General features: G+C 48.4%; 3 protein-coding genes and 1 pseudogene across 4 annotated transcripts; 2 read left to right on the top strand and 2 right to left on the bottom strand.

Moving 5' to 3' along the window:
• The first annotated feature begins 109 nt into the window (after nucleotides 1-109).
• Nucleotides 110-3,619, top strand: LOC136514999 (small ribosomal subunit protein bS1c-like). Of its 2 annotated transcripts, none has more exons than XM_066508702.1 (10): nucleotides 110-449; nucleotides 593-752; nucleotides 845-918; nucleotides 1,175-1,334; nucleotides 1,414-1,534; nucleotides 2,062-2,143; nucleotides 2,239-2,336; nucleotides 2,759-2,837; nucleotides 2,936-2,986; nucleotides 3,128-3,619. In XM_066508702.1, exons 1-10 carry the CDS (start codon nucleotides 246-248, stop codon nucleotides 3,209-3,211), a joined length of 1,113 nt encoding a protein of 370 aa, XP_066364799.1. In that variant the 5' UTR covers nucleotides 110-245; the 3' UTR covers nucleotides 3,212-3,619. The 2 variants fall into 2 exon arrangements, with proteins under 2 accessions (XP_066364799.1, XP_066364800.1); XM_066508703.1 differs by having other exon boundaries at nucleotides 112-449; nucleotides 857-918.
• Nucleotides 3,620-4,784: 1,165 nt separating this feature from the next.
• Nucleotides 4,785-5,915, top strand: LOC136515000 (uncharacterized). The gene has a single exon (XM_066508704.1). The coding sequence runs from the start codon at nucleotides 4,785-4,787 to the stop codon at nucleotides 5,691-5,693; it is 909 nt and encodes a 302-aa protein (XP_066364801.1). The 3' UTR covers nucleotides 5,694-5,915.
• An 8,404-nt stretch (nucleotides 5,916-14,319) lies between these two features.
• Nucleotides 14,320-18,474, bottom strand: LOC136518188 (uncharacterized). Its single transcript, XM_066511848.1, has one exon. It carries the CDS (start codon nucleotides 18,292-18,294, stop codon nucleotides 14,827-14,829), a length of 3,468 nt encoding a protein of 1,155 aa, XP_066367945.1. The 5' UTR covers nucleotides 18,295-18,474; the 3' UTR covers nucleotides 14,320-14,826.
• A 3,690-nt stretch (nucleotides 18,475-22,164) lies between these two features.
• On the bottom strand, nucleotides 22,165-26,711 carry LOC136515128 (disease resistance protein RPM1-like; annotated as a pseudogene).
• Between the last annotated feature and the right edge of the window lie 764 nt (nucleotides 26,712-27,475).

Below are 27,475 nucleotides of genomic sequence, written 5' to 3' on the forward strand. Positions count from 1 at the left end.
TTTCTCTCTCCTTCATTCACATCGATTCGAAAGAAGATGGGCCAAATGTGCCCGTCCACGTGTCAGAAGCTTGCCGAGCCACGTGTTCATCTATCGCAGCGCAGCCCAGCCCACTCGAATCAGAATCAGCTCGCGCCTCCCCTCTCACCTCCACTCGTTTCGCTCCTCCGATTCTCTCCCCCCGCGCCACCGCCCACCACCGCCGCCGGCAGCTACGCCCCCGCCCCCTCCCACGCGCGAGCGCAATGCTGGCAGTGTCCCTCGGGCCGGGGCCTTCGCTCGCGGCCTTCCCCGCTTCCGCCCGGAGGAGCCCAGTCCCCTTCGTCCCCTTCCCTGCCCGCCTGCATCACCGGCCCCTCCTCCTCTCCGCGACCGCCGAGGGAACCGGCGCCCCCGCCGGCCAGGGAGACGCCTCGGCTGCCCCGGTCGACGAGGCGCGCCTGCCGCAGGTTCGTTTCGTGGGCGCTAGCTACCCTCTTCTCGCCTGCTGGCTTCTGGAGCGCGCGGCTCGGTTCGGCTCGGCTCGTCTGCTGCTCGATGAAATGCCGACGTTGAGGGTCGATTGAGGAAGCTCGCTCTGTGTCTCCTGCAGTTCGCTGCGGACTGGGAAGCCGCGCGCGCGGGTAAGGACCAGGGGAGGATCTTCACGCTGCCGGTGCTGAGGGCCAACAGTGGCGGGCTCATTGTCAGGTTCAACTCCCTGCAGGGGTTCGTGCCCAACCCTCTCCTCAGCCCCGCGCACTGGTGTAAAGGTACTGCTGCTTTTTCTTGTCTCTTTTCTGTGCAGGTTTCTGTAAGCATCTTGTGGTTGCCAGTAAATGCGAGGTAGTGTTTGATTGTATAGCTAAGCTTGCAGACCCCAAAAGGCCCATCCAAGATATTACGAAACACCTAGTAGGAACGTCCATTTCTGTCAAGGTAACTGACTTCTCTTTGCCTTCTCCATTGCAACTTCTGGTTCTGTTGTGCCTGTAGCTACTTTCGTTGTAACCTAAGGATGTGCTAAAACTTCCATTCATACGTGCTGTATGTTTCTGTATAACATACTTCCTGCATCATAAACGAAACATGTTTCTACCTGACAAAATTACTCTGAAAATTGAATGAAATGAGGTCAAGATTTTAGGGTTTTGTTGATCTAATTTTATTAAGAAGCTCAATCTAATCGCTCTAGGTGGCTGAAGTGAATGAGGAGGAAAGGAAACTTGTCTTCTCTGAGAAGGATGCTAGTTGGTCAAGGTACTCTTCCCAAATAAAGATTGGCGACATCTATGATGGAATTGTGGGCTCAGTGTTCCCCTATGGTGCATTTGTTCACCTGCGATTTCCTGATGGTACTTATTGGCTAGTGGCAACACATTTTCTTGGCTAGCTATTCATTGTGGAGTTTCTGACAACAGCTACACTCTACAGGACTATATCATCTTACTGGTCTTGTACATATCTCCGAGGTGTCTTGGGATCTTGTCCAAGACGTCCAGGATTTTCTAAACGAAGGGGACACTGTCAAGGTCATAGTTGTGAACATTGATACGTGAGTACTTTCTAGGACCTTATTGAGCTCTGTGCACAGTTGTTAATATGTGTCTTGATTTGATTCTTGATGAAGTAATTCTCATGTCTTACTCTATCATCAAAATAGATATGGTATGAAACTTTGGTCCAAAATGTTGAGTGGATGTATCATAGAATCATGTATGGAAGTTGTCACTTACCAGTTTATCAGTAGAGTCAGTTGGCATGGTATGGAGTGGTAACTTGGTAACATTAGGGCTAAAGGGTGCGATGAGTAAGGAGATTTATCATGCTAACTGTCTACCTTATCAAATTAACAATCATTCACATATGCGGCATTTACAATTCATAGGGGAGTGGGACTGGGAGAGGGAGGTGAGGGTCTTAAATTAGTTGTCTGTTTTAGCAAAGCATCATTTTTCCTTCAAGTTGAGGAAACATTTCTTTTCTTAATAATAGGGGAATAAATAAAATATTGGATTGCTTTGTCACGAATGAGATTTTTTTTTAAATAATTGTACATACTTTGCATTTACAAAAAAACAGGGCAAAGTCAAGGATAGCTTTATCTATCAGACAATTGGAGGAAGATCCTTTACTGGAGACATTGGACAAAGTTATCCCTTTGGTTAGTTGTTGAATGCAATGTCTTGACTCTTAGTGGATTTAACTCTGTGGTGGAAAAAAGTGGATTCATTCAGTAATTTTTTTTTTTCCTTCTAGGAAGCTGATCAATCACCTGATCGTATGATGTCTCCTTCAGAAGTCGAACTTCTGCCAGGACTTGATGGCATATGTAATGAACTCTTGCAAGAGGATGGGTATGGTTTTTGGTTCTTTGATTGATATCTATTTCTTTCTTTTACATTGTTGCATACTCCCTCCGTCTCAAAATAAGTGCGCTTCTAGGATGGAGGGGAGAAACCAATGCTACTACAAAATTACATATATACCCTTATCAAAAGGTATAGCAACATGTAATAATTGCACATTGGGAATGGAGAAGGTAGCAAAAGGTACTAGTGCTAGGTGGTTCATGGCCTAGAAATACACTTATTGTGGGACAGATTTTAAATGCTAGAAGTGCACTTATTTTGGGACGGAGGGGGTACTTCTATAGCAAGTTCTTTACTGCCACAAATATGCCACCAAGTCAGACAAATGTTCTACTGTGATATCCATAGTCAGAATTGGTTTTGCTATATTAACATCCATAGTCTAAGTAATTGTATTATCTTTACAGTATAACAGATGTACAGTTTGGGCGCCAAGGATCGGAAAAACGTGTTGTTTCACAAGATTTGGAGCTTTGGCTTTCCAATGTATGCTTTCAGTCAATGACAGCCTTTTCATAGTTGCAACTCACAGTAGATGATGGATGTTATAAACTTTGATTAACTTCTTGGATCTGATTACACAGGCTCCAGCTAAGGATAACAAGTTCACACTTCTTGCACGAGCTGGGAGGCAGGTTAGGTTTCTTTTGATACCACACATGATTTGTTTTATTTTCTGAGGAGTTTCAATATACTGCTGTCTGTCCTTGGCTGTTTCGGTTCCAACTAAATAGAAGTACTCACATGAATTATAATTCCTTCTTATTACTTGGCAGGTCCAGGAAGTGTATTTGACCACTTCCCTAGACCAGGAGGGCATAAAGAAAGCTGTGCAAAGAGTATTAGGGCGTGTTCCTTGAACCTGACACGCAGCATGTAGAAACCGAGGTGTGTTTGTGCTCCCCGATTTTCTAACTTAAGCATTACTACAAGGAATCAACAGTATGAGAGAACAACCCGAAACATTTGCCACTGTCAGTCTGTCACAACATCCGGCTACATTTCTCTCTGTTGGATACAACACCAACCAAAATCTGTAAATATTCAGTCCTACACGAGTAGGTTAGGCACCTTGGGCCATCTCTTTAACACAAAGATGTTTGCTGAGCAGTGGTTCTGTGTATTTGCTGGGGTCTGCCTTTTGATGCCCTGTGCACTTGTTTTTCTGTGACTTCAGTTCACTGCCTGTACTTGTCTGAACTCCTGAGGCAATTTGTGTATATGAGTATATGTCAAATTTTATGTCAGTACTAACACTTATTTCAGCACCTTTTTTTTGCCCTTTGCAGTGCCTGTTGATTCTAGCTATACGACCTTGATATTTCTTTCTTTGCATCCATTGATCCATAGCTCTGCTGCTACATTCAGCACGTTTTTCTTTTCAGCATGCACCTCAAGGAATGTTTAGGATTCTACGTATAAGAATGTCAGCTAACTCTGTAAGTTTGAATCGAAGTCCCCTTATCCAAATCGGTCCTTATTGATGGAACATTTTTTTACTGGTTTACATATATATGTGCATTAAACTCTGTGTATGCACTGACGCAATAATGTTGACAGTACGTTCCCAGTCGTGTCTTGAGAATGACACAGGCGATAATAACCGAGAGGTGAGTGTGTGTTTTTAGCAAGAGAAAGTGAGTGTTGACAGTGCTGCTTCCTGTGTATACATCCTTTCGTTACGATAGATAGATCTGTGAGATATTATCCAATAAAAAAAAACCCTTCATATATATCAAGTTGGCTCCTAGCTGAAATGACCCGAGCAGCCGACTCCATCTGACTGGTACACGTCGATATTATCCCAAGGAGTCATCTTGCAACTTCTAAAAAAAAAGGAGAAAAAATTTTTGCCGGAGAAAAAAAAAATCATCAGGAGCATTCGAGCAAGGCAAGGCATCATCTATGCATGGACGATGTCGACGAGCCGGCCCGTGGGTTGCATTGCATTGGCGTCACGCGTTAGTGTCATGCATGTCGGCGTGCCCCATCGATCTCTCCGGCTGGTCGTCACCTTGCGTGAGCGCATGGATCACCATGCCCTTCCCTCGTCGTCGTCCAGCTCGATCCATGCATCGATGGTCCCAAGGAGGCCCAAACAAGATACAACAGCTAGCGCTGATGACCGCGAGGAGCATCAGCCAGACAGCCACCCGGACCGGACGTGCGTATCTTGGGGCGCCACCGCTGGCAGATCGCGCTCGCGCACATCGACACGACGACGACACAAACAACAAGAGAGCTGCCTCCCCTGGTTACCAGAAGCTGACAAACACAAGAGTAATATATCTGCACAGCCACGCAGCTTCCAGCCACCCTCCCCTTCTTCTTTTCCTTTCCCTTCCTTTCCTTGTGCTCTCCAATCCTCTTCTAATCTGCCCTTGTGCTTCGCTTGGTTTGGTATCCAGGCAAGCCATCGATCGAGTGCCATCCATGGCGCACGGCGCCACGGTGCCGCTGGGCAAGTCGGTGCGGTGCGCGCTCCGGACCGCCATCGGCATGCCCAAGAAGAAGAAGAAGCCGCCGCCGCCGCCGCCCGGCAGCAGCGTCAGCATGTCCATGGAGCTGAGCAGCTCGTCGTCGGTGGCGGCGAGGAAGGAGGCGGTGGTGCGGGTGGTGCTGCGGGGCGGGGTGGTGGAGGTGTACCCGGGCGTGGTGCTGGCGTGCACCGTCATCCGGAACCACCCGCCGGGGCTCTGCCTCGCGCACCCGGACGTGTTCCGCAACCCGCATGGCGCCGTCGTCCGCCCGCTCGAGCCGCTCTTCCCCGGCCAGAAGTTCCTGCTGCTCCCCGAGAGCACCGTCGTCAGGTTGAAGCAGAAGATCCCCGAGAGCTCTATCGGCGCCTTCGCCGACGAGGAGTACGACGACGATAAGGAGGAGGAGGAGGAGACGTCCTCGGAGGGCCACAGCAGCGGCGGCGGCGCGGTGTCGTCGGAAGAGGAGGCGGCCGCGGAGGGTGACGGTGCTACCCCCATGCCGGCGTGCAGCGCGAGGGACTACTTCGTGGCCAACGACCGGTGGTCGGAGTGCCGCTTCAGGAAGCTCGTGGAACAGGGGCTCGCCGTGGCGCCGAGCAAAGACGACGACGAGCACGCCGAGAGGAAGCAGCACAAGGCAAGGACGACGAAGAAGGGGAACAAGAAGAAGCGGAAGGGAAGGCAGCGGAGACACCATACTCCGGTGCCCCAGCTGCCGATGGGGCTCAGGGGGTTCGCGGCGGCGAGGAGGACATGGGAGCCCAGCCTGCCATCGGTGGAGGAGGAGGAGGCCACCGTCTCCGTCATCCCCGTCTCTCCTCGCCACCCTCCATCGGAGCCGGAGGAGGTCACAAGATCATGAGCCGCAGTCAGTAAGTTAACTAGTGCTGTTGCACTTGCACATAGTCGTGTCGTCGTCGTCGTGTCCTCACGGTGGTCGGGCAGTTCAAAGCGGCCGGCCGATCAGAAGCTGCATGCATGCAGAGTGCTCTGGTCCGATCCGTGCATGTGTACATTTTTCTTGTTGGCAGCTGTCATGTTTTCTCTTTTCAGTGTCCGCGTCGAACAGACGAGTCGTGTGCTTTGGTGTTGTCGTGGTGGCTGCTGGGTTGGCAATGCGTTCTCACTGTCTCATTATACACGACATACATATATACCAGCACGCAAGGTGTTAAATAAATTCAACACCCCACGGACCACTTGTTATCCAATAACCATTATACAATCTCACGATAGTAAAATCCCTGCCTCATAACCTGCTGCTATGCTCCCCGCAACCGTAATATAGAGCATCTCCGAGAGTTCTCAAAAGACTTTCCCGATCCTTTAATTTTTTGCAAGATTGAAAAAACATGTCTCTCAATCTTTTAGCACTTGAAAAAAATAAACCAATGCGTGGATAAATCCGTGCAGTGGAGTCACGTGTATCCCCTCACTACCCACGCTGCTCCGTCTCCCGCGCATCATGTCCCCGGACAAGGAGCCACTCAGCGCGTCGCTGGACCTGGTCGACTCTGGCAATAGTCGCGTGCCCGGGAGAAGCTGACTATCCCGCGCCGCGTCATCATTTCCCATTAGCCATTGGGTTGGCAATGCCTTCTTACTGTCTCATTATACATGACATACATATATACCAAGCACGCAAGGTGTTAAATAAATTCAACACCCCCTCGGACCATAACCATTATACAATCTCACGATAGTAAAATCCCTACATCATAACCTGCTGCTATCCTCCCCGCAACCGTAATATAGAACATCTCCGAGAGTTCTCAAAAGACTTTCCCAATCTTTTAATTTTTGGCAAGATTGAAAAAACATATCTCCTAATCTTTTGACACTTGAAAAAAATGACCCAACGCGTGGATAAATCCACGCAGTGGAGTCGCGCGTATCCCCTCACTACCCACGCTGCTCCGTCTCCCACGCATCATGTCCCCGGACAAGGAGCCACTCCGCGCGTCGCCGGACCTGGTCAACTCTGGCAATAGTCGCGTGCCCAGGAAAAGCTGACTATCCCGCGCCGCGTCATCATCTCCCATGAGCCATTGGGTTGGCAATGCGTTTTTACTGTCTCATTATACATGACATACATATATACCAGCACGCAAGGTGTTAAACAAATTCAACACCCCCACGGACCGCTTGTTATCCCATAACCATTATACAATCTCACGATAGTAAAATCCCTACCTCATAACATGCTGCTATGCTCCCCGCAACCGTAATATAGAGCATCTCCGAGAGTTCTCGAAAGGCTTTCCCAATCCTTAAATTTTTGGCAAGATTAAAAAAACATGTCTCCCAATCTTTTGGCACTTGAAAAAAATGACCCAACACGTGGATAAATCCTCGCCGTGGAGTTGCGCGTATCCCCTCACTACCCACGCTGCTCCGTCTCCCGCGCATCATGTCCCCGGACAAGCAGCCACTCCACGCGTCGCCAGACCTGGTCGACTCTGGCAATACTCGCATGCCCGGGAGAAGCTGACTATCCCGCGCCGCGTCATCATCTCCCATGAGCCATTGGGTTGGCAATGCGTTCTTACTGTCTCATTATACATGACATACATATATACCAAGCATGGAAGGTGTTAAATAAATTCAACACCCCCACGGACCACTTGTTATCCCATAACCATTATACAATCTCACGATAGTAAAATCCCTACCTCATAACCTGCTGCTATGCTCCCCGCAACCGTAATATAGAGCATCTCCGAGAGTTCTCGAAAAACTTTCCCAATCCTTTAATTTTTTGTACGATTGAAAAAACATGTCTCCCAATCTTTTGGCACTTGGAAAAAATAAACCAACGCGTGGATAAATCCGCGCAGTGGAGTCGCGCGTATCCCCTCACTACCCACGCTGCTCCGTCTCCCGCGCATCATGTCCCCGGACAAGGAGCCACTTCGCGCGTCGCCAGACCTGGTCGACTCTGGCAATAGTCGCGTGCCCGGGAGAAGCTGACTATCCCGCGCCGTGTCATTATCTCCCATGAGCCATTGGGTGGCGCCGCGACGCGCCATTGATGCTGCCATGCCGCCGTCACCGATTGCACGCGTCACAAAGCCATCGGGAGAAGCAAAGTTGTAACAGAACCGCTTAATTTATAAGAGCACAAGTACAATAGCAACCACCGAGGCAGTCAAACCATCACACTTGAGCCCATATAAATCTGATAGCCCGTCGAGTATCACGAAGGATCTCGAATCAACCAACATACAAGCCAAGATCGTACATGATTCAACATATAAGCCACATGTTACAACAAGTTCACAAATAGTTATCATACATCGGAGTTCCAACATAGTTATTACAACATCGGTTTAACAGTAGTGGAAACAACATAGTTCAGAACGACATCAACAGTAGTTTAGATACATAGCCGGTTTTCATAGTCATCTCCAACAAAAGCACAAGGGTGGGATGATATAAAAGAGTGACCATTGTCCATGGTCCTATTCCTCATCCACTACAGGAACAAAGCAGTGCTTGCAGTAGCCGTGGTACATAACATTATCTGCAACAATGAGAATAAAACCCTGAGTACAAGAAGGTACTCAGCTAGACTTACCCGTTATCAACTAAAATGCTAAGACACCAAGAAGTATGCAAGGTTTTATAAGTAGAGCAGGTTGACATTATTTGCATAAAAAGCATTAGTTGTCCAATATCCTTTAAACTGTAAATCACCAGTTATTAATCCTATCTCATACTAGATTAGCAACTATCATATGTTAAACATGTTGGTACCATTAAGTCAATACAATAATAACCATATCAAGTTGAGCTCTTTCATAATCTCATAACCAACACTTCCATCAATTACTACGATGAAGCGTACTCTTGTCAAGTTCTCACTATCCGGGAGAGACAATGATTCGAATCGATTCCTACCCAGCTGGAGAAATATTCCTAACACACACCCAGGCAACCTGATCAGGGGCCACCTCGAGTTACCTTTGGTACAATTCAGGTCCAAATCATAGGTCCAATTAGCACCGCACCCTCAGAGATACTACCAATCTGTTAGGAAGCTCGGCACTCTAACCTGCCCTTGGGTTCACGCCATTGGCTCTCCGCACATCCTTACTGCCTCTAGGGTGTCCACTTTCACTTATCGAGTCTCGGCCTGAATTGAGCTACCCGGCTTCGTGGTCGGAATGACTTTATCTGGCCAACTATGTGAGAGGCATGCGTTTAACATGACAAGATGACCTCCAACGACCGGTCCTTAAACGACACAGACGAAATCACTATGATCACCACCAACATAAGACTCTGCCCGGTCTCCAATTAATCAATAACACCAAGTTATGTTCCACGATAACATGTTCCACGATAACACAATATAGCCAACCGTAATTAAGTTATCCCCTATGGCTCACAGGTGACAGGAAATCACCTGACTTCTACCGGTCTAAGTATAGCTAAGCATAAGGAGCGTTGCTAGACTTAAATAGGATTTACGGTAGATATTTCTGGACAAGGAAAGGTAATATACAACAAGTGTTCCCAAACAACTCCTATCACGTAATGCATCAATATGAGTAACTTAGGTGACATTAATAAAATAGGGAGACTTATAATGCTCCGAGGCTTGCCTTTCACGAATGTGGCAGGCTGATGATCTGGGCACTCGAGAAGATGATCATCTTCAGGCTCTCCTTCTTTGAGAATCTCCTAGTGGTGCACCTCTTGGTTCTCCTCTTGTGGATCGGCTTCAAGTTCCACCAACGTGATCTCCTCGGCTGCACCTATTGTATGCATATGCATAAGTAAGTTCCATGAATGCATAAGAAGGATCATAGATGATATGACATGGGAATGTACATAATGATGTGATAATGATGTTAAGTTACTTAAATGAGAACACCATTAATTTCTTGTTTACTGAGTAGGTGCATAACTCTTCTCTATCCATTTTCAATATTCTTCACAGGATAATTTCTGATCTACACATAGCAGTTATAAGTTTAAATCATAACTGTAGTTCTACCTATTCAAATATTATGATCTTAGACTTTCTGAAACGCTTATAAAATTAGCTATAACTCTTATTTAATCACCAAAAGATAATTCAAAATCTATCCTAACCAAAATAGGTAATCATTCCAGCTCTATTCAGAATTTCTAGAGAACAAGCATTTCGGGAGACCAACTTCAAACAACTATAACTCCTAAACATTTGTCCTTTGGCCCTAAAATTTTCACACAAGGTATATGAAGAAGTTCCCTACAACTTTGCTAATAACCATTTTTACAGTAAACTTTATTTTAACTATGCAAAATACCCAACAACAGAATATGTCCAGAAACACCGCTAAAATTTAATTATAGAGCAATAATATTTTTACAGCATATAAAAATCTCAAATTGAGCAACACCATTGGTACCAACAATTCAGGAATATCAAATACACTCTAGAAAATATAATGGTCAAGCCCAATTTATTTATTTAAATACCTTTATTAATTTAATTAGATAATTAGGTGAAATAACAAATATATACAAATGTGCACAATAAATTCTTAGAAAATTACAGTAGCTTCCAAGTGCTCCCAATAGGCTACTGTATAAATTTCATACCATTTGAACAAGTATAGCATCCTCTAAAAAATGACAAGCTAGCAAGGTTTATTTTAATGAAAATAGTTATCTCTATAGAAAAGTGTCAAACAATAGATTTTATATTTTTCTTAGCTTCGTCATAGTACCATAACACTGCATAAAAATTTGCATGACAATATGTTACTTATTTCTATCCTTATGAATTTTCTCAGAAAACACCATTTATTAAAAGATAAATAGAAAGACCTTACTCCAATCAATTTTAATGGAAGTTTAGTATTTTTCCTAGCTATATCATGTCAACACAAGATTAACAAAATTGGAATCACAATTTTATCACTTCCCTAGCTCAAGTTATGTATTTTACAAGATTACAAACAATTTAAAAGCACTTATTTAGCTCCATTTAATTCTTCTAGAAAATATTAGAAATAGTGCATTTCATATTTTTATAAAATACTACACTTTAAAAGGAATCTAACAAAATTTGGTTCACCAAAATTAGACACTACAAACTTGAGATATGAATTTTTGAAACAAGCATTCAAATCTGTGAAAACAAATCAGAAAATCAAATAATACACAGACTGACAGATGGGGCCCGCGGGTCAGTAGGACCCACACGTCAGCGACTCCAGAGCAGAGGAGGTGCTTCGGCCAGCGATATCTCGCTGGCAGCGAGATCACCGGCGACGACGGTAACACCAACGTGTTCCCCACATCGAGCCGCATCGATAGGTGGTGACTACGCGACCTAGGGTTCACCGGAGACAGCTCGCTGGCGACAATGGCGAACGACGAAGGTAGCGCAGCGGTACGCCGGCGTTCTCCGGCCATCGTGTGCTCCGGTGAGGTACGCTACGGCTACACAGAATCCTAACAAAGCTATCTAAGGTGGTTAGGGCTCCGGTGAGGCGGCGGTGAGCTCTGACCGCATGCATGCTGCGGCGGCGGCGCACGGAGCACAGTGGTGCTCCCACCATTTTGGCTAGACGACGACGAAAGGCAGGTCTCCATCATGCCATACGCAAGGTCTAGGGTCACGCAACCTAAGACGCACGAGAGAAGAGGGAGATGATGGACCAGCTCAGCAACGACGAGCTCGAGTGCTACGGCAGCCATGGCGGCCGCGCGTAGAGCGGCGACGCGTTCCGACGCAACCAAGCGGTAGCGTCAAACTGGACAATGGATTAAGATGCGAGGACCTACGACGAAGATCAGACGAGGGAGATAGAGAGCGAAGGTGCCCGGATTGTGGCTGGCCACGACGAGCATGGAGCTCGACGGCGCTCCGGCGAGAACACCGATGGCAGAAATGACAAAATGCGCCCCTACCTAGACTCGAAGTGCTTGGCAAAGGGGTGGAGGTTAAAGCACGGAACAAGGCGGAGCTGTTGGCGTGATCGATTAGAAAATGGTGCGTTGATGGCAGCGAGCGAGCGCGGTGAAACACTCGGCGACGATGGTGATGGTGGCGCTGCTGCTTGGCGGGCGAGAGGGAAGGCGAGCGATAGCGAGAGAGCGAGGAATGGATTGAGCACGGTGTCGCCTCACTCTTCACCACGCTGTGGCCCGACCGACTGGCCAACGCCGACGTACGACCACCACGTGGCGCGCGTGCCCTGTGGCCGGTCGGCCACCGACGCGTGCGTGGACGCGACCATGAGAGCCGATGACAGCGCCTGACGAAGCAACTTAGCGATCGTCTAACTCCAAATCCGTTCGTTCTTAGCAAAAGCTCTATTAACAAAAGTTGTAGAGCTACATATGATCTACAATATTGCTAAAAGGACTTTGGCCTAAATCCTAATGGTTCACGAGTTATATCATCCCAAAGTGCAGCACTTGAAACTGTAATGTGATCTTAGACTCAGAAAAAATTTCAAAGTAAAAAACAGTAATGCTATTGCTACCTGTGGACTATTTTTTACCATGCTATGCACCGAATTAGGTCTTGACCCAAAAATAAAAGTTATTGCTCTAGTTAAGTACTACAACTTTGCTTAAGGGTGCACTACCATGCAAACACTCTATGCTATAGTTTAACTTAGGTCAATCACACAACTTGAAAATAAAAGCCTACACTATAACCATGACTTAGATACCAAATTGGTCCGAGCCATGAATATAAAAGTTATTCCATATGACATTCTAAGCATGTTAAAAGTACTCCTATGGTCCCACAAATATTTTATACATTGGTTATATGTAAACCTTATCATATGAAAAGCATTTAGTGACAAACACATGTGATATAAACAAACATAGAGATAAATTTGAAGATGTTTATGCTCGTGAATGATCAATGATGCTTGTGCTCATGCAATGTCTATGGCAAATACATGCTTAACACCTAGGGTGTTAAAAAACCGTCGGGTCTCGGATCCAGTTCGAGACCGCGCCGCTAGTCATCGTCGGCCAGCCGTGTGTGTCCGCCAACCGCAATAAGGCCAACCCCACGCCGGCCTTCCCCCACGACCACCACTACCACCGCCAGCTCGAACCGCAGCAACACACTCAGAAAGCTTTTCTGTAGCTTGTTCTTAGGAAAAAGATGATGATATCTACGAAATTGCCACTGTATGCTTGAAAAGTTTCATTCGTGTCTAATTTTTGATATTTTGGGAGTTACTTTTTAGAAACTGTTGGAGGAGCCCTTCTTTTCTACTCTAAATTATGTTTGGCGATTCGGAAATCTCAACGATTTTAGGAGAGAATTTTTTAGATGGTCTTATATATCGTAAATGTAAAAGTCCTGGTTTCATTTGTTTTATATATAAATAGCTCCACACTTTTTTTTTTTTTTTTTTTTTTTTTGCATTTTGTCCTCCCATTCATTTCCTCCCATCCGGATCTCACGCATAGCAGTCGGTGGCAGCGGCTACTCCTTCCCCACCGGTGACAGCCACTCTACTCCTCCTTCACAACTGGCGGTCACGGCTCCTCCTTCCCCACCGGCAGCCGCGGCTCCTCCTTCCCCACGGGCAGCGTCGCGGCGGCTCTCGCCCTCGCCGGCGACACGTCCATACGCTTTGCCCCCGGCCGCAGCGCGGCTAGATGCGCGGGCACGGCGGCCCCGGCGGCGGCACGGGTGTCCTGACCCGTGGAAGGTGCCCAGGGCACTGGCGGCGGCGCAGGCCTCCACCATCCCGCAGCGGCGCCCTCTTTCACGGCACTGGTGGCGACGCCCTCGTCTACCCACAGCACCGGCGACGTTATCCTCCTCCAACCTACCCGCGACGGTACGATATAATTAGTATGTTACAGTTGCGGGGGAGCATAGCAGCATCTTGTGAGTAGGGATTTTACTATCATGAGATTATGCACACAATCATCAATTCATCATTGTTGCCTTGTTAAAAAAACCATACGAGGAAAACTCACCAAACAATAAATAGTACAGCGGATGGATGCCTTCGGGACAAATCATGATCCTCTAGTAGATCATATCATTATGGATTTCTAAGATCCTGAACTTGAGAAACATGAGGAAAACTGCCCCCATCCCAACGAACCTTGCAAAAACCATCTTGTGTAAGCTAGCTAAAACACTCTCTTCTCTATAGGAAGTGTATGCACATAGACTCTCTCAACAAACAAACTGCATGGTATGGCAAGGGTCATTTCGTGATACTAGCCCCATTTTACTTCTGGAACGGTGAGGTAAGAATATGAAAAACACAATCAACAAAACCCATTTTACTTTCTATAAGAGATGCAATCACGCATGTTGCAGTTGTGCTGCATACAATACAAACCAGCAAGCACACAAGCATAATCATTTATTGAATCATCCATGTTTAGTTTTACAATAACCACACCAAAGCAATAATCATGAGAGCAAACTTGAACAATCTGGCAAGTGGATCACAAGCCACAGCAGCACACCACACAACAAGTCCACACCACAGTACCACACACGACGGGAGCACAGCAGGCAGCAGCAGCAGCCAGTCTCTGTCTCGCCCTTATTTGTTTCTCTACTGTTCAGAGTAGAGTAGAGGTCCATCTGTATCACACCATCTTACATCTCAGACAATAAGATGTCACGACTCTATAACAGCACTCACTCACAAACCAAAAAGAAGCAATCCAATGCAGGTTGATCTAGACAAGATGCAGGCCATAATGACAAGCATATATAGGCATGCATCCGTACTTCCAAAGATCAACTGACCAAAAGCAGGGGAGGAATGACAGCAGGGGAGACCAGAGCAGAGTAGTATCACGGTCTGTGTAGAGAAGAGAGACGACGCAGGATCAAGCAGAGTAGTAGGCCTTGCTTACATTACCTAGCTGCAGGAAAGGAAAGATGAGAAGAGAGGTTCATTTTATTCATTGTCCGTTCATTTATTTACACATAGCAGAAATACGTACTAGAAACTACAGTGAGCACATACCCACGTTAATTAATACATACCTCATATGAGCACGGAGCCCCTGAGCAAGGTCTTCTTGTAATGCCGCGGGTGGGTCGGCTCGTAACAGGAACGGTGGTCGTGCCCTTTCCACTCCAGCTGGTCCCACCATTCTTTCTCGCAGTCGCAGTGCACCTTGGGTTGGTGGTCATACTCACCCAAGCCCCCATGCATGAGCCCGTGCCTGTACCTGAGAAACGGCAGGCTCCTAAGACTCCAGCAGCCCCTGACCTTGACTGTCTCCAGACGGGGCGCATACACGTCCCAAGGCCCGCAGATGCCCTGTAGCATGGGCAGCTCATGTAGGTGGATGCGCTTTAGGCTGTTGAATGTCACCGAAATCGGCATCCTCTGGGGGGCATTCACATACAAGGAGAAGATCTCCGTGAGAGCACCACACCACACGATCTCGAGAGTCTGCAAGTTGTCTAGCCCACAAGTGTAGTTGTACAAGTCTGTTTGTTTGCCGTACGCTGACGTGAACTTGGTGGCTAGTACATATATCAGCCGCGGGCACAACTCCAGGTGCAACGATGTCAAATGCTGAAATGACAAACTATCCGATGGTGATGTGTCATAAAAATAAAGTGCATGTAATTCAAGGACCTGTGTCACCCATTCCCATATGCATTGTGCTTTAAGGAGGCGTGACGCCCAGAATGTCCTCAGGTGTTCAAAGTGGATCTCATCATAATCATATGCTCTTCTCTGATCTGATTCGGGATCATCATAATCATATGCGCTTCTCTGATCTGATTCGGGGGTGGTAAATACACATTCCAGATTGGGGCAACGCTCGACTCGACACCAATTTAGAAGGCCCCATGTTGAAGGCATTGAAAGCCATGGGATGCTACTTGACACCAATTTAGGGGAAGGGCATGGGATGCTAGTGATGGATGAGCTATCATGCACGTGCAAGATCCCAGCAATATCAGAGATAATACCAGGTATAGTTTCTTCTTCACCCTCTTGCACTGATTTAGAAGGGCGGGAGCTCTCTGCACTGGGTACGCCCTCCTGCACTGATTTGGTCCTCCACGCATGGTGGTGGTCTTGTATGTGCATGTAGCAGGTCAAGTCATCCAAGTGAGGAATCCGTGGGCAAGGCCATACTCGTGCCAGTGTTGGGGCATCACCATCCCCTTCTTCGCTTTCCCCCTGCAGAAACGACTCATGGTCTTTGTTAAAAGTGACTGCAACATCTTCATATATCCAACTAGTATGTTCAGGCTGCTCCACACTTGCTAGCACATGCTGCTGCTGCTTGATACCACTACTGACTGCTTCACTGTCTTTGCCAGAACCAAAATCAAGAGCAGGAGAGGAAACCTCAACATGTGCCACTTTGGGATACTTGAAATACTCTATCAAGGGCACAAGTGACCTGAGGAGCCTTGCATCTCTTACCATGATACGCCAATCAAATTCAGAGGGTACCTTACCGCCATGGACCACAGATAATGACCCTGCTGATGTTCTCGTGGCGGTGGGGGTAGTGTGACCCTCTGTGGACTTTTCTTCCCAGGGTACCACCAACCATGCAGCTGACTCTCTGGTGTCAATGTGCAGCTTCCACAAGGAACTTGTCCATTTGTCTTTTGGTGGCCACAGGATTGCACAAAGCTCCTCACAATTTTCCAGGAAGAGCTCATCTATGTTATGGGCTGTCATGGCACGGAGGTCTAGTGTTTGGACTGCTGTGCCATACAAGTCTAGGATGTGGAGGTCCTCAAACAATCCGCTCAGCAATACATTCCTCAATTTAGCACATCCCGTGAAGGACAACTTTTGTATCCCGGCCCACCCATTATCAATAATCATCAGAGTCTCAAGTTGGTTGCTGCTGGTACATATCCCAGATAATTTTGTCACACCCTCCTGTGAGCTACGGTTTCCAGAAAGGTCAAGAAGCTCCATCTTGCTCATCCCCAAGAACAAGTTATGTTCCGAGGAGTTGAGTGTTGACTTGGTGACTCGAAGCTTGCGGATGTTAGGCAGCCGCCCCTGCAGCTGGCATATGTCCCAATCCTGGGCTCCCATCACATTCAGCTCCCTAAGCTGAGTCATGAAATCCAGCATCCGTGCGGACAAGATCTGATCACAGCGTGTGTAGCGCACATCAAGCACCCATAACCTCTGGAAGCAACGCTGAAAGTCATCCTCTGTCCCTGCTCCATCAGCTGTGATCTTGTCCTCCTGTTCTTCTTGAGGGAAACCACCATCTATGCTACTGTGGTTATCTTGGTCTTGGCAGTGGTCGAGCCATAGAAACTTGAGGTTGTGGCAGTAGATGAATGGAGGAGATGAGAAGCTGAATGTGCGGCGTGAGAGCTTCAGCACACGTAGCTTGTTGAAATCTTGGAACATGTCTGAATTGGGGATGGCTCCTGCCGGGATCGCCAGAAATCCGTAGGGTGCAGTGCTGTTTGGCATCGTGCACATTCCATACGGTGCCAGCTGAGAGGGAAAATATTTGTGTTCATATTGGTAGTGGTCCACATCTAATCGCATCTCACGCTGCAGAGCAGCAGCTGCTCTCCATAATCCTTCATCACCACCACCATCGGTGCTGATATCATCTCCATCTCCTTGCTGCTGTATGATGCCATCACATATCCAGTAGTTGCAGGCATGGGTGGCCAAATCATAGTCCATCAATAAGTTATGGCTCATGCAGCATAGCTTCAGCATGTGCAAGAGGAAGTGCTCGCCGACTTGTGCAGGCCCATTGCTAGTATTGATCGTGATCTCACTTTGTGCAGTGACTTCTGAAGCCTCCTGGTGCACAAGGATGGTGCGGAGCTCATGTAGCTCTCTCCCCCCAAGGCTGTGGCGGGCCGAGAGAAAAACATCAGTCTTGGATGCCCCTGCTGTGCTCTTCATGGCACCGACAACTTTGTTCTTGGGGTAGAGCCGGAACCTCCCTTGGAACGTCCACAGCACCTTGTTGTCTAAGTATTGGGACAGAGGGAAGCCGAAGCTGGCTAGATCAATCTCCTCATTGCTTCCGTTGTGGAAAATCACCAAGAACCTACGGTTCAGGTCCTGTATGCGTCGATGCATCCCCCTGAGAACTTGTGGTATCTCGAGGCGGGATTCCAGGCTGACCCCGTTGAACTCGTCCTCCTCATCTTGCTTGTCCAACATGTCCATCAGCGGGGCAGGGAGCTCCAGCTGCTCCGTGACAGCCCGCTGAAGCACTCTCCTGCCCTCCCACTTGGAGCAGTCGACGTGGATGATCTGATCAAACTTGAGTCCAACCGGGGCCTCTGAAGCCACGGCCAGGCGCTGGGACACGGCTCGGAGAACGGTGGATGCCCCCAGCCCGTCCCAGCCATCGAAGTAGATGACACTGTTGTTTCTGCTGCTGATGCTTCGAGCAGTGTTGTCTTCCTTGAGCTCATCAAGAATTTGCTCAACTGCTGCGTCGATGCTGTCTGCTTTGATAACCTGCATGCACATGTACATACATCAGTCCACTGGGGAGGAATGTGATAGATCATGCTTTGTTTAATTTGGTCAACTAGTCTAATTATGTACTGTAATTTTCATATGCATAGTTCAGATGCCACTATTACTTTTGTAAATAAAATCAATTACCTTTTTTTGCGACGAAATAAAATCAATTACCTTAGTGCGCATGATGGGCAGGATTGGATTGAATTAACCCACAGCAGGCTGGTAAGTAGCTCCGGTCGGTTGACTTGTCAGCAGTATATATGTTGCTATTAGCTATATAGATCTTGAGCAGTGATACTGCAAACACATTCATTCATCTCATTTGGAAGCATGGAAGAAGAGCCATGCAGTGATAATCTCGCCAGGCTGCAGCAGATGTGGGTTCCGTTCGGATTACAAATCTAACCCATTGATTAAACTCTTGCCTGGACAGATCAACACACAAGCATGAGACGAGGTCTTTTTTTAGATCAAGATGCATGAAACGAGTCAAAAACAATTAGCTAGCAAGTACATTATTCTGCACAAAGTACCATCACATGCATATAAGCATAAAAAATTGTGTGCTATCTGTTCGGGTATGTAGCTACTGAAAAATTTTGGCCTTTTCAGGCCTGCTTCCGCTGTTTGGCATCTTGCCAGACTGGTTTGTGCAGTTTTTTTTTTTTTTGCCTCTTTTAATAAAAATCTCTGCAATGGGGGCCTCCCCTGCTGTATTTAATGTTCAAAAGAAAAAAACTTGATTCCCATGCATTCTGCACATGCTCCAACCATGTATTTTATGTATACACCTTTGAGATGGACATCTGCGTGTGAAGGGAGTAGTCATGTAGTGACATACCTTAGTTTGATCCCCTTAATTAGATTGTTGGCAGGGTCCACTGGCCCAGTACGTAGGAAAATTCGCAGATTGAATGAACCGGCCTAATAGACTGAAACAACAGAGTGATGAATGGGCGTGTCTCTGTTGTGCGTGTCAAGGAGATAGAGTTTCTGTTGTGCGTGTCAAGGAGATAGAGGTGCGCTACCAGCCTTGTGAAAGATGTATGCTTGCACAGTAAAGGGCCGGTGGTCCAGATGAACCAACCTTTGCTCTCTCTTTTTTAACACAAATATGATATGCATGCAGTGTAGGACTTATATTTTGTGTTCATCCATATAACAGATGATTCTTTGCTTGCATCTTCAGCATGCTGGATTCCATCATATGATTTTTTCCAAAGGCAAAGGTTAAAGAGCAAAAGCATGGCTCCCATGCTCACTATAACTTACTAAATTCGTTGTGAACCACAAACCTGTCGGGTGTTTGTCTGCCCCAAGCCCTCACCCATCACATCAAGGTCTGCAACTAGTAGTTTCTGCTTTATTTGGGTGCCACGCAAAGCACCGAGTTTTAGAAACAATGAAGCTGAAAATTCAAAAACTTCTCAGAATGCCTTCCAAACAAAGGGGACACTGTAATGATTTGGCTTGATCAATGGTCTGGCAATCCACTGAAGAACAGATTCCCTCAGCTCTCCTCCTTCACCAAGAAGCCTAAGTGTTCCAATTAGGTTCAACCTAGATCAGAACATCAGCAGCATCTTCAGTTTACCAATGTCCAGCCAGGCAGCAAATCAACTAGCAGAGTTGCATCTTCTTATGCAGGAAAGAGAGATGAATATTGAGCTCCATGACATCTGGGCCATCTGGCATTATATCTGGGCCCCAACACTTTTCAACACTAGGAAAGGATATTCACAATTGCTGGGAACTGTGGAAGCCTCCCCTCTCTTTACTTGGCTATGGTCTTCGAGCAACCTGGTCAAGCATAAGTTCCTCTGGCTTTTGCTTAGAGACAGGCTTAACACCAGGAACCTGCTTAGAAGAAAGAACAAAGACTTGGATGATTACAGCTGCGTTCTTTGCAACAGTCTCTTCTTTGAATGTTCATTTAGCCAGGATTGCTGGAACACTCTCCATATACATGAAACCTTAACCTGCAACCTTTAGACATGATAATTGAGGCTAGAACAAACTTTGGCAACTCGATTTTCAGAGAAATTATGATCACAGCCTGTTGCGTAATTTGGATGATTAGAAATAGTACTATTTTTTATGATCACAGCCTGTTGGGTAATTTGGATGATTAGCCAGGACCGGTGGTCGGAGTGCCGCTTCAGGAAGCTCGTGGAACTGGGGCTCGACGTGGAGCCCAGCAAGGACGACTACGAGCCGGCCGAGAGGAAGAAGGACAATATGCAAGGGCGACGACGAAGGGGAACGAGAAGAAGCGGAAGGTGAGGCGGCGGAGATACTGTAGTAGTCCGGTGCCCCAGCTGCCGACGGGGCTCAGGGGCTTCGCGACGGCGAGGAGGACGTGGGAACCCAGCTCGCCGTCGGTGGAGGAGGAGGAGGCCGCCGTCGTGGTCGCCATCTCTCCTCGCCACCCTCCGCCGTCCGAGTCGGAGGAGGTCACAAGATCATGAGCCGCAGTCAGTAAGTTAACTAGTGCTGTTGCACTTGCACATAGTCGTGTCGTCGTCGTCGTGTCCTCACGTTGATCAGAAACCGCATGCATGCAGAGTGCACAGTGCTCTGGTCCGATCCGTGCATGTGTACATTTTTCTTTTGGGTAACTATCACTCTGTCCGTCTGTCAGGTTTCCTGTGTCCACGACTCCGCGTCAAACAGAGATGTGTGTATCAGTGTACTCAGTGGCGGATGTGGGATGCGGGATAAGGGGGGGCTAAAACAACAGAGATGTTGATTTGCACGAAGATTTAACGGTGAAATCAAGTTTTTGCTACAGTAATTAGCATTGAAATCAAGAAATTAGGGGGGGCTGGAGCCCCCCAGCCCCCCCCCCCCCCTTTGGATCCGCCACTGAGTGTACTGTATGTAGCTTGACCTTGTGATCGATCTTCTTGTCGTGCGCTTTGGTGTTGTCGTGTCGTGGTGGTATTAGCAATGCGTTTTTACTCTCTCATGCATATTAGCATATATATAATGTCTTATACAGAGTTCTCCTTCGATTTTGTCTTCAAAATAAACAAAGGGTATGGCCTAAGGGGTTACTAGTAGAATAATTAGAAGACCGTGGATTTTTTTTTAATAAAAAAACAGCTGCTTAGTTGCTGCCATTGTATCCTCAATTTAGTAGTATCTTGATTCTAAGCGAGAGTTTCATATGATACCATCACGTACCGGTAGGATATTACTACATAGGATCTCAATTCTAACAAAAAAAAAACCATTGTTAAAATCTAAGGCCTCCTTTGGTTTAAAAGAATTTCATAGATAAAATGGAGGATTTCCTTTCCTGTAAGATTCCACACCATTGCACTCTTTGGCTCATAGAATCAACATCGAAAAATTTAAACAAAACATTCCTGCATAGCTGATTTCATAGGAAAAGTACGGGAAAAAACATCCCCTCCTAGGTTTTCCTCTTGGTTCTATTTTGGCCCCTAAATATTGTTGGCCATTAAGAAAATTATAGATTCTGCGATGATTTCTAAAATTGACATCCAATTCGTGACCCTTTCAAGATTTGACATCCTAACCCACATGTCAATGACTTAGGTTGACTCCACATGTCAATGTGATACGAGTGTGTCAAATCGTGAAAGGCTTGCAAATTTTAATGTCAAATATCAAAATCTCTCGTTCCAGTCACGTAGGGTGCTGGTGCGTTCAAACATAAATGCTATCAATTTGATTAAATACAGTTTATGTCTTAAAACATTCCAGTGCTACAGTGTCATCTTCACTTATTACAATGAATCCAAACGCAAACTACCAAGACGATCCACTTGTCAAGTAGACAGTAGTATAAGTGCACACAATGCAATCTTGGTTCCATAATATAGGAGTATCACATGATTACTTAAGCTATTATTAGACACATTCAATGTTTGGGACGTGCTGAACGAAGCTCCGGCCATCTCCTTCCAGTCTCTTCACGAAGTCTTCTGGCATATTTCGAGCATACAGGTGTTTGAGCGACCTGAGGGATGCAAGGCCTTTTGGAATGTCTCTAAAATTCCACAGATCATGAAGCTCTAAATAGGTGAGGTTCTTCATTGTGTCATCCTCGATCTCAATTGACTCCAAATTGTCCAGCTTTCCCAGGTAGAGATGTGTCAGTCTTGGGAACCATCCAGAGCAAAATGACAGCGTCTCCCCATGGCGGAGGGCGATGGCCCGACCACCACCCCAACCCTAGCTTGCGGCGCCGCCGCCCTCACCACCGCACCCGGCGCCGGCGGCCTTCCCCCTCCCCCCCTCATCCCCCACCCCCTCCTCCCCCATTGCCGGGAGCCACCATTTCCACGCCATGCTCCCCATCCTCGACAGCGCCGGCGCCGGGACCCCTCCCTCCCCCTCCTTCCACCTCGCCCGCTCCCCCTCCTCCGCAGCTGGGGCCTAGCGTCGCCGCCGCCACCGCCAGCTCGCGGAAGCCGGTGATGGGGCGCTACCGTCGTCGCAGACCGAGGAGGCAGCCGATTCCCGTGCAGATGGGCCTCGGGCGGCCGGATCCATGGCTGCAGCGATGGAGTGGCCGCCGCGCGGCAGCAGCCACTGCCGCCGCCACGGCCCATGACGTCGCCGGAGGAGAAGGTGCCGGCGGAAGTCGGTCTCGAGAAGCTGGCTGCCATGGGCGGCCCCGGTCCGAGCTCGTCGCCGCCGCCGTCGCTTGAGTCGGGCACCGCGGTCGTCGGCGTTGGCGCGCCTGATGCGCAGCCACCGCCACCCACGTCACCAGCTCGCGGGCAAGCTACGGCAGAGGCAGCCCCGCACAGCCAGGCGACGACTAGGCCTGCTGCTGCGCTCGCCCAGCCGATGGGCACAGGGCCCCGTGCCACGGGGGCCGGGGCAGCGGCGCTCTGCCTGGAGGCGGCCTCCGGGCGTGGCTCCGCGGCAGCGTCGTCGTCATCCGCTGCCTCCGACCTTGACGCCTTCCTCGTTCACCTGTTCGCCCTTGCCCTGAGCCCATCGTCCACCCTATCCCCCAAGATGCCCCCTTCCATACTGGGAGTAGCGCGGCGGGACGCTCCAAGGCCCGTCGTTGGGCGGACGACGACCTCCTCGACGACTCCGATGCAGAAGAGGTGCAGACCACCTCCATGACCCCCCTACCTAGACACGGTTCATCAGGAGCCGTAGCCGCCGAGGACGTCGACGCTGCCTGTGATGTCCCTGCCGCACACTCAACCTCTGACGTCGGGCCATGGCGGTGCGGCGGCGGGTCACCAGGATGCTGGGCGAAGGCGGGGAAAACATAGTCGGCCGCGCCCACAGCTGTTGTACGGCATGCCGGCTCGACCAGTGGAGGGCCGCATCCCGGCACGCCAGCACCTCGGGCGCCGCGGACGGGTCTCCGCCCCCAACGCCGATGGGTGGCGGACTGACGAGAGATCCTCCATCGGCAGGAGACGCGACTAGCGGCCGCCTCGGCTGAGCCACGAGGGCCAGCAAGCGGAGGCTAGCCGGTGAGTCATCGATCACCGAGGCGCATCCCGGCAGATCTTCTCCGCAAATGCCTCTCCTCCGCGCATCGGGTGGCAACCTGCAAGCTTCCCCAACGATGTTTGCGGTGCAGGGGATTTCGACACATTGCGCGCGACTGCAAGCAGCCAAGGTGCTTGGGCTCTCGGAGCTCGGGCGATGCAAGAGCCATGGGTCGTCAGCCGCAGCACCCCCCTGCTCCGCTGGGCCGGCGGACCATGGTGGCTCACAAGACTCAGGTAGGGTCAAGTCGGCCAACGTAGTTCCTGCCACCGGTGGTCGCCGGCGCCGAAGGCGGAGGCGGCGTCGAAAACGGAGGTGTCACGGGCGGTCGGCAGGGGCTGCACAGACAGCTCCGGCCTTCACCTCAGTTGCTGCTGAAGCTTAGCCTAGGCACGTCGAGCTGTCCAGCGAGACGGGCAGTGTCCAGCCTGACCCGTTGATGCTGATGTTGTACCCGGACGCCACGCATGGTCGCGACATCACGGAGGACCCGATGCTGGAGGAATTTGTAGCCTCGCTCGTCAGGAGTCAGATCATTGCGTGGCCTTCTCTTGAGCGCCAGTTGTCACCTCCGGTGGCCCCCCAACTACAAGATAAGGCCCTGGCAGTGACGGGCCCCTAGCTGGAGGATGAGGACCCGGCAGCTGTGGGCTCCTGTGCGTTGCGGACACCAGCTCCGCGCCCCATTCACTGGGCCGTGGACTCACCGAACCTCACGGTGGACGCTGGCCCTCCCAGTTCACCGCCGGTGGATACCCACCCGACCGAGGACAACGATGACTCCGCCAAACGCTGCCTCGATAGCTTCATCAACGAAGTGACGCGTAAGAGGGACTCTCCACTAATTCGTAAGCCTCCAAAGCAGCCTCTTGCTAAGCCAGTGGTGTCGTGGCGGAGCAGGCGGTTGGCGGCTCAGCCCCTCTCTCGAGTACCTGCTTCCAAGCGAGGTGAGGTGCTGATCATGCAGTGTATGGGCTTCACCAATGGTCCATCAACGCCATCCGTGTCGGAGCTGGCGGCCTATGACAAGCTCTTCGGCGGTGATCTGACTGCGTCCGAAGCCGATGCGCTGGACGAGCTCTTCCCGGCTGTTCGGTCCAGGCAGCCGTGAGGACGCAAGTTCACCTCCTAGGTCGCACCGTTGTGTCGGTATTGGTTGTTTCCTTTAATGTAATATCGAATCTAGAGGTCTCTTGCTAGGATGGTCCAGCTATGGTTGTGTTAGATTGACCTCCTTCGAGGCTTCGACGTTCGATACAAGCGCGTTGTATGTTTGTCTAAACTCTTCTACTTAATCCAATGATACGTAAAGCTTTTGCGTATTCGAGAAAAAGACAGCGTCTCCCAATTGTACGCGCAGTAAAGTTTGAGATAAACAAGGTTCGGCATCTGTTTCAACAAGCTCAGAGGATCTTGTGCTATCCCAAACCACCACATCGACAAAGTGCATGAGCTTCCGAAAGCCACCACAAACGGAGGGAAGCTTGCCTTCCGCCAGCTTACCAGTGAGGTAGAGTTTCTCCAGATTTCTAAGGGGCTTCAGCTTCTCCAAATTGAGGACTTCGTTGTCGTCATGGGTTGCAACAGCCAATTTGGTCAGGGTGGCCATCTTCCTGATGGATGTCCAGAGGTCTTCGTTGTAACTTGTCAACACCCCCGCAATACCCAAGCTCCTTAGTTGTGTCAAGTGTCCAAGATTACGGACTAGATACCTGCTGGCCTTCATCTCTCTGAGCGTCTGCAAAGACTTGAGACCACAGATGTCGCCAGAAATCGATGTGGCAAAGAGATCATTGCTCACAGACAGATGTCGGAGACTTGTGAGCTTTGTTACTTCATGTGGCAAGCTCGCCACACGGGCAAACCTCAAATGCAAGGTTTGTAGATTCTTGAGCTTTGCCACCGACCTTGGGATCTTCATCACTTTTGTGCGCGACATATCAAGGTAGTACAGGACTACAGGTTAAATAGGCCAGCAACAAAATTTGGAACAACCTCAAGCAAGGAGTACCTGAGGCATAGGACCCTTAACAACCTGAAACTCGATGAAGCAGTGCGGATCCATGGAACTGAGATGTGTTTATCGAATAGTAAAAAAGAAGGCATGCCAAAAAAGAACGCAGTTGCTGAGAAGCTGAGCCCGCTGGTTCAAAGACTTGACCTCCACTATGCACAGACACACGGCGTGCTGCATCACCAAAGTTCGTCACATCTGGATGATTACATATGAGAGCAAACCTCTCTTTTCTTGACATGCTGACAGTAATCTCCCTCACCAGATCATGCACCTGCAGTTTCTTCGGCCTTCCAAACTCGTTCCTCTCCACGACCTGAATTAGCGACCGCCCAATAAGCTCCTTGAGGTAGTTCTCTGCCACCTCCTCTGGTGTTTTTTCTGCTCCTCGATCCTCAACAAACCCTTCAGCTATCCACAGTCTGATTATCCACTTCCGTCTTATCCGGTAATCTTCTGGAAACAACCCACAGTACAGGAAACAGTTCCTTAAATGTGCTGGAAGGTCATTTAAGCTTAAATTTATAACACTCGACACCCAGATGAGTTCTGGATTGTGTGTTAACTGCCAATTAAGTTGGTTATAGAATAATCTCCATTCCTGTTCCTCCATGCCTCTGTAAGATAGAAGGCTGCCGATAGCTACAATAGCAAGAGGCAAGCCTTGGCATTTCTCGAGGATCTTTTTAGCCCAATGAATAAGACTTTCAGGGCATATTGCCTCAGTGAGCTTTGAGAATGTCTTCCTGTTAAAGAGCTTCCATGATTCCTCGACTGAAAGGAAGCCAAGCCTTACAGTATTATTCTCTTCAGCTATAGATGCAACACCTTCAGTGCGTGTAGTAATGATGACTCTACTCCGAAGATCGTTCTTTACAAAGGCACGGCCAAAGAATTTCCAAGAGTCTGTGTCCCACATGTCACCTGTGCGTTTGGGCTTGTTTGGCTTATAAGCCGTACTTTTTCAGCCAACGAACAATATTTTTCTCACACACAAAATCAGCCAACAGTACTTTCAGCTATGACTTATCAGCCAAACAAGCCCAAACGAACAGGGCGTTAGGTTCTTTCCAGTTGTACAAAATAGAGCTTATTATTGGCACATGGTTAAGTGTAACTAAGGTAAGGTTAAGAAAAGTAGAAGAGCGAGAACACCATAAATCGCAACATGAGTCTAGTTTTAGGTAACCAATGGTAGTATCTGCAATAGCAATCTCCCATTTCATCAAGCAGTGATTACCAACCACTAGCACCAGACAACCCAGAGCAGAATATTCAAGCCTTGTAGCGGTCCATATGCGACCAAAAAAATAATAACTGCATTTGCTTAATGAAATGGGGAAGAAGTAGAAGAATGAAAGGAAAGCAATAGAGGGCGAACCACCAGAAACCCAAAACTCGTAAAACCAATCTGCCCACTATTGACTCAAATGCCAGGCTGACATATATGTGGTGGCCACTGTCCTCAAGTTTGCACCAACCATGTCGGCACCCTTTTTACATGTTAGCGTTAGCATAATGCTCACAAGGTATCTAAAAAGTACTGGAGGCAGGGACAAATTTGGAAAATTGAGTAGATATGAGAGCATTAAAAATAGGAACTTCGTCTCGGAAGCTTGCAAATGAATAGCGACCTCATGAAGACAAAATATGGAAATCTATACGCATGTCCAAAATGACTGA

The sequence above is a fragment of the Miscanthus floridulus genome, chromosome 17, assembly GCF_019320115.1.
Source record: "Miscanthus floridulus cultivar M001 chromosome 17, ASM1932011v1, whole genome shotgun sequence".
Taxonomy (NCBI): Eukaryota; Viridiplantae; Streptophyta; class Magnoliopsida; order Poales; family Poaceae; genus Miscanthus; species Miscanthus floridulus.